This window comes from Microtus pennsylvanicus, chromosome 1, assembly GCF_037038515.1.
Source record: "Microtus pennsylvanicus isolate mMicPen1 chromosome 1, mMicPen1.hap1, whole genome shotgun sequence".
NCBI lineage: Eukaryota > Metazoa > Chordata > Mammalia > Rodentia > Cricetidae > Microtus > Microtus pennsylvanicus.
Genome location: NC_134579.1, coordinates 72,724,769 through 72,730,768, shown reverse-complemented (window position 1 = coordinate 72,730,768; position 6,000 = coordinate 72,724,769). Strand labels below are relative to the sequence as shown.

At 45.0% G+C, this 6,000-nt stretch overlaps 1 protein-coding gene across 1 annotated transcript in view; it reads right to left on the bottom strand.

Moving 5' to 3' along the window:
* Positions 1-477: 477 nt before the first annotated feature.
* Positions 478-6,000, bottom strand: part of Ehhadh (enoyl-CoA hydratase and 3-hydroxyacyl CoA dehydrogenase) — a 34,521-nt gene continuing 28,998 nt past the window's right edge. Inside the window, exons 6-7 of the mRNA XM_075968094.1 lie at positions 4,273-4,614; positions 478-2,474 (exon numbers count right to left, since the gene is read on the bottom strand). Of these exons, the coding sequence (XP_075824209.1) occupies positions 1,213-2,474; positions 4,273-4,614 (1,604 nt within the window). The 3' untranslated portion in view covers positions 478-1,212. The remainder of the gene's footprint in view (positions 2,475-4,272; positions 4,615-6,000) is intronic.

The window sequence follows — 6,000 nt, the reverse complement described above, 5'->3', positions numbered from 1 at the left end:
TTCAAGTAATATTTTAGAATGTCCTAAATTCAAATAAAATTACCCACATGCTCATAATCTATATTAAAAATCCTAAACTGAATTACAGTGCAAGGTCCACTCTTGGTTTCTTGCTTGTGTGAACTAGTCTTGTTTGAAAGGGGGTTCCAGGCTGGAGAGATGGCTCAGTGGTTAAGAACATTGCCTGCTCTTCCAAAGGTCCTGAGTTCAATTCCCAGCAACCACGTGGTGGCTCACAACCGTCTGTCTGGTGTCCTCTTTTGGCTAGCTGTATACATAATAAATAAATATATATATATAAAAAAAGAAAGGGGGTTCCATGCTGCCCCTTCCAGCCCTTGAACTCTGACCTCCAGCAGTACCACGCCTTACCATGCAGCTTTACAATGGAAAATTCAGACTTTGTCCACTTGAGATCTTGCCACCAGAAATTGCAATGTCTTTGCTTACATTAAAGGTGAAAATATTGTGAAAACATTTTTACACAAAGAAAAGCTTTATTATTCCCATTAATTTTATTAACTTTATTGAGATATAGAATATAGGTACAGCATAGTTCATTTGAACTGTTCAACTCAGTGTGCTTTGGTATATTTGTGGCACTAAAGATCCACCATTAGAGTAATGCAGAAAAATTGATCATCCCCCAAAGAGATTCCATATCCATCAGCAGTGATCTCCACTTCTGACAAGTAGTCTCGGGCCACTCATCTACTGTCTGCCCACAGGTCTGTACCTTCTGGAATTTCATATTCATATCCAATGATGTGTGGCCTTTTCTACCTGGCTCCTCTCGCAAGTGCCCTAACTCGGCATCACGCTACAACATATATCTGTTACTTCACATGCCTGAAAATTGTCAGATGTGTGTATATGCCACTTTTGTTGATTTATTAAGGCACATCTGGGCTGTCAATTGGGGGTTATGATGAATAATTCTACTGTCAACATTTTGTACAAGTTTTTGTTATACAAGGCAACAAGTCAAAAGAGAAGCACTCTTTTAGTAGTAAGTACATAGTCAATGGATTTTTCTGATAGAAATCTGACCAATAGAATCATGAGGTAGAAAGCCATAGAAAGGAGCTTTTGCTGGGCAGTTATCATTATTATTATCATCACTTGTACCTCGGAGTAATCCTTTTGGATTTTCAGAACAAATCACACCGAAATTAGATGCCAACATAGGTGGCAAAAATGCATAAGGCTACGTCACAGTTTACTGAGGCGGGGTCCTGCCAAGCTTTGCCATTCTTTCAGAGGAGGGTTTCCCTGGGCAGCCAGCTTCCGCAGGTAGTCGCTGGGCTCCAGCTGGGGGATATCAGGGTTCTGTTTGTAATATTTCTGCAATCTCTCTAGAACTGTGGGCAACCCAACCGAGGCAGCATAGAACATGGGCCCACCTAAGTGCCTTGGCCACCCATACCCATGCAGGTAGATGACATCGATGTGCTCCGGGCTAGCAGCCATCCCCTCCCCCAAGATGCGGAATCCCTCGTTGATAAGGGCGTACAGGCAACGCTCCAGGATCTCCTCCTTGCCAATGGAGCGCTGCTCAATATGGTGGGTGGCTCTGTACTGTGACAGGAACTTGGAAAGCCAGGGATCGGGTTTGTGAATTCGACCCAATGGCTTGTCATACTGATACCAACCCTTCCCCGTCTTCTGACCAAATCGCCCAGCTTCGCAGAGCATATCAGAAAGCGGGGAGTATCTGTTACTGCCCCGCATCCGGGCAGGAGTTCCTGGTGGCAATGAAGGTCCAGTTAGGCCTTGCCCCTTGCGAATTTTCCAGCCCACATCTAGCCCTGCCAGATCTGAAACTCTAAAGGGTCCCATTTTAAAACCAAACTCTTCCAAGACCCCATCTACATCCTCTGGCTTGCTGCCTTCCTCTAACAGGAAGTATGACTGGTTGTAATAGGGAAGCAGCATTCTATTCCCAACAAATCCATGGCAGTTGCCTACAACGACTCCGATCTTTCCGATCTTTTTTGATAAGTTCATAACAGTGGCGATGGTATTAGGGGAAGAGTATCGGCCCGGAATAACCTCTAACAACTTCATGATATGAGCTGGTGAGAAGAAGTGGGTGCCGATCACCAGCTGAGGGCGGTCCGTGGCAGACGCGATCTCATCCACATCCAGGGCTGAAGTATTGGTGCACAGAAAGGCCCCCGGCTTGCACAGGGCCGACAATTCCGCAAACACCTGCTTCTTCAGGCTCATATCTTCAAACACGGCTTCAACCACTAAATCCACCCCTGAAAGCTCCTTTGTGGCTGAGGAGAACCGGAGTTTGTGTTCTGCTGAAGCTTGGCCGCTCTGCCGCATTTTGGATGCTTCCTTTTCCAAGATGGCAGTTATCGTCTTCTTTGCAACATCTAGCTGCTTTGGGTCCGACTCTACAGCAACCACGGGAATCCCAGCCCTTAAGAAAGAAATGGCAATGCCTCGGCCCATTGTTCCCAAGCCTGTGGATTAAGAGCAAAGGAAAGAAAACATAGTTGGCTGAGCAGGTAGACACTGGAAGGAGACATCTGCGGCAAAGTGGCATTTTAGAAGATCGACCCGTGTATAGTGCTGCTACTCACTGGCACCCCACGCTGATCATGCATGAGGCCCTGGCTTCTGTCCCTAGCACCAGAGATGACTAAGAACATAAATGTATTGAGCAGTAGTTCATGTACTGCTAAGTGCTCCAGAGGAAATAAAAATCAGTAGGGGCCATATTCCTAAATACACACAAGCTATTAAAACTAAAAAACAAGCTCAGTAAAGCTCCAGGATATATAAATCTGTACATAAAAGCCACCGTGTTCTCTTTAATACTTACTTCTCTGTGTAAATGTCACAAATGTCAGAAGAGGGAAATGGGTGCCCTTTCTGTCACCATCTGCTTATTCCTTTTGAAACAGGGTCCTCTGTCTTAAGAGAGTAGGGACTTGTGTCTCTTCAGCTAGTCTAGAAGCCAGCAAGACCCAGTGACCCTCCTGTCTTTGTCTGCCTTGAAGCAGAGGTTACACAGATGCTGGGATCTGTGTAATTCTGATGTTCACAGTTTCCAAGCAGGTACTCTTAACTGCTGAGTCACCTCTCCAGCCCCGAATACATTCCCACATATTAGCAATAAACAATCTGTATGAAAATAAGAAAATAATTCTACCTACAATAACATCAAAAAAGAGTCATACACTTAAAGGAAGATATTTAACAAAGGAGGACATCTGCACTAAAATTAATGAAATACTATTGAAAAAATTAAAGAACAGCTAGGGTGTTTAGTGGTCAGTGTTAAAGGGTTTGCCTAGCATGCACAAGAACCTGAGTTTATACCTAACATTGAAAACAAGAAAAGAAAAAAATAAAGGAAGAAAAAGGGGAGAGAGAATGAAAGGGGAAAAAAGTGTCAAAGAAGACCCAAATAAATCAAAAAGAATTCTGTTGTTCACAGACCAGGAAAAATTTAATATTGTTAAGATGAAATAGCAAATTGATCTGTAGAACCAATGCAAGCTCTCTGCCTTCCCATAAATTAACAGTGGATTCTAAAATTCATACAGAAATGCAAGATGCCTAGAAGAGTCAAACCAGTACTTAAAAAAAAAGGAGAAGTCACTCTTCCCAATTTCAATAATTATGACAAAACTACAGGATTCCAGGCAGGTGGAGCAGACTGGGAGTCAGAAATAACCTCCACTCTGGCCTGTGTGTGGACAGGACTGCCGTTGTTGAGCGGTCCCCAGGGCTGACCAGCAGGATGGAGAGAGTTCATATACTCCGGCGAGAATTAACAAGCGCTAAGAGGAACACTGAGTTCAAGGATGAATTTAGCATCCAATAGCCCCAAGCCAGTGGCGTCTGGAATGGGCTGTGCTTTTTGCGCACCTCAGTGCAGCTGCACCCAGGAATTGACAACAGCTGAGAGCACACGCGGGACCTGCACAAAATCAAGCAGACAGAAACCCCAGCATCAAAGCGGAGGGGAGCAGGAAGTCCAAACCCCAGCTGAGAGGCCACAGGCCATTGATGGCGGAGGGAGAGTCAGTTCTCTTTAAGGATGAGCCTACCCTCCCAAGAAACTACGCATGCGCCATGAGACGGGCCCCCACACTCACGCGTGTATTAGCAGCACTGAGAAGCCTCTGTTATTTTAAAAGAGAAATGAGACTGGGAGAAAATAGTGGGGGGAGGAGGCTAAGGGAGGAATTAAAAGAAGGAATGGGGAGGGGACTCGAGCTAAATACATGTATGAAATTACCAGTTACTTACCAAGAACGCCAACTGAGGAGACTGGCTGAGCGGACGCTGTTTTCCAAGATGCTCCTGAGGGAGTTGACCACTTATTTGTAGACTTTTCAGCAAAAAAGGCATACTGCAGGGCTTGCGCCTGTCCTGATGCCCGCAGGTACATAAACAGCTTTTCTTCTTCCTTAATGCCTACTTCATAGGGGTGCTTCACGGAGGCCTGGACTGAACGGACACAGGTCTCTGGAGCCAGGCGGCCAGGAAACTGCTTTCGTACCTTGGTGATGGCGTCGGCGAAAATGTCGTCCATATTGGGCAAGCTTGGAACAGGCTTGTTCAAGATTCTGCGAGGTTCTATAGGTTTATCTGAAAGGAATTGCAGAAGTTCAGTGCACTGCAAGTGTAATACAAAGGGAACAGGACCCCGCACCAGCTGAACAAAAGTGCAGGGTCCCAATGACCCAACTAGACACTATGCTTTATTATTTAATAAAATACTAATTCCCAAATTTGCTATCTTAGTAACTTCAGACCATAAAGTAAAATTTAGAAGATCTAAATATTAAGCTACTAATTCAGGCCAAAATATTTCAAGATCAAGACAACTTTATAGTAGATTAAATATTAATCTGTCAGTGAGTCCAAATAGGTCAGTTCTTAGTTAATGTCATATATTCAAAAATTATTCACATTCCTTTCCAAATAATGTCAAAGCCTTTAAAATAACATAACAGACAGAAATGATGCGCTGATTAGCAGTGGAAGAGAATTGAAAGTTCATTGATTAGTTCTTCCAATACAGTGAAATGGTTTTCAATACAAGAGGGAAGATAATCTGAAAGAGAGGAAGAAAGGTTTTTTCCCCCAAAATGGAGATGGGATAACTGGACACACAGGTGGGTTAACTGGACACTCAGGTGGGATTACTGGATACGCAGGTGGGATAACTGGACACGCAGGTGGGATAACTGGACACGCAGGTGGGATAACTGGACACTCAGGTGGGATTACTGGATACGCAGGTGGGATAACTGGACACGCAGGTGGGATAACTGGACACGCAGGTGGGATAACTGGACACGCAGGTGGGATATGAAGGTGGGATAACTGGACACTCAGGTGGGATTACTGGATACGCAGGTGGGATAACTGGACACGCAGGTGGGATAACTGGACACGCAGGTGGGATATGAAGGTGGGATTAATGGCCTGGATAGCATCATGTGTACTTAGATTTCTGCAATCTCATCCTGGTTTTAAGTTAAATGCAAGACTATGAGTCAAATATGCAAATATTAATTGCTCATAGCGGTGAGAAGGGTTTTAAGTGACATCCTATAGGCTGTCAGCATAGGAGTGCAGACAGGGGCTAGCGGTGTGGTTCCCCCTCACCCTGCTCCTTTGAAGAGCCAGGAGCTACAGCCACCACTTAGCTATTCAATACTTTGACCCTCTGCGCAAGGGAGGCTGAGGAAGACGATGAGACCTGTGTAGTCTATAACTGGTGTTATTTGTGGGTGGCCAGTGAAGATAGTGTGGATAGAAGAGAGGATGGGGAGAGAACACGTGGAGGGGAGGGAGGTGAGTGGAAGAGAAAGGAAGATGGATGTCAGGGCTGTGGCCTCACCACACAGGACACTGCAGACCGGAAGTGCTATCCTTGGGGTTGCTATCGCTCCCTGCATGATTAGAACTGCCTCCTAACAGCACAGCACACCGATATCTTTGAAAAGTTCAAGACGTTCAAATCGC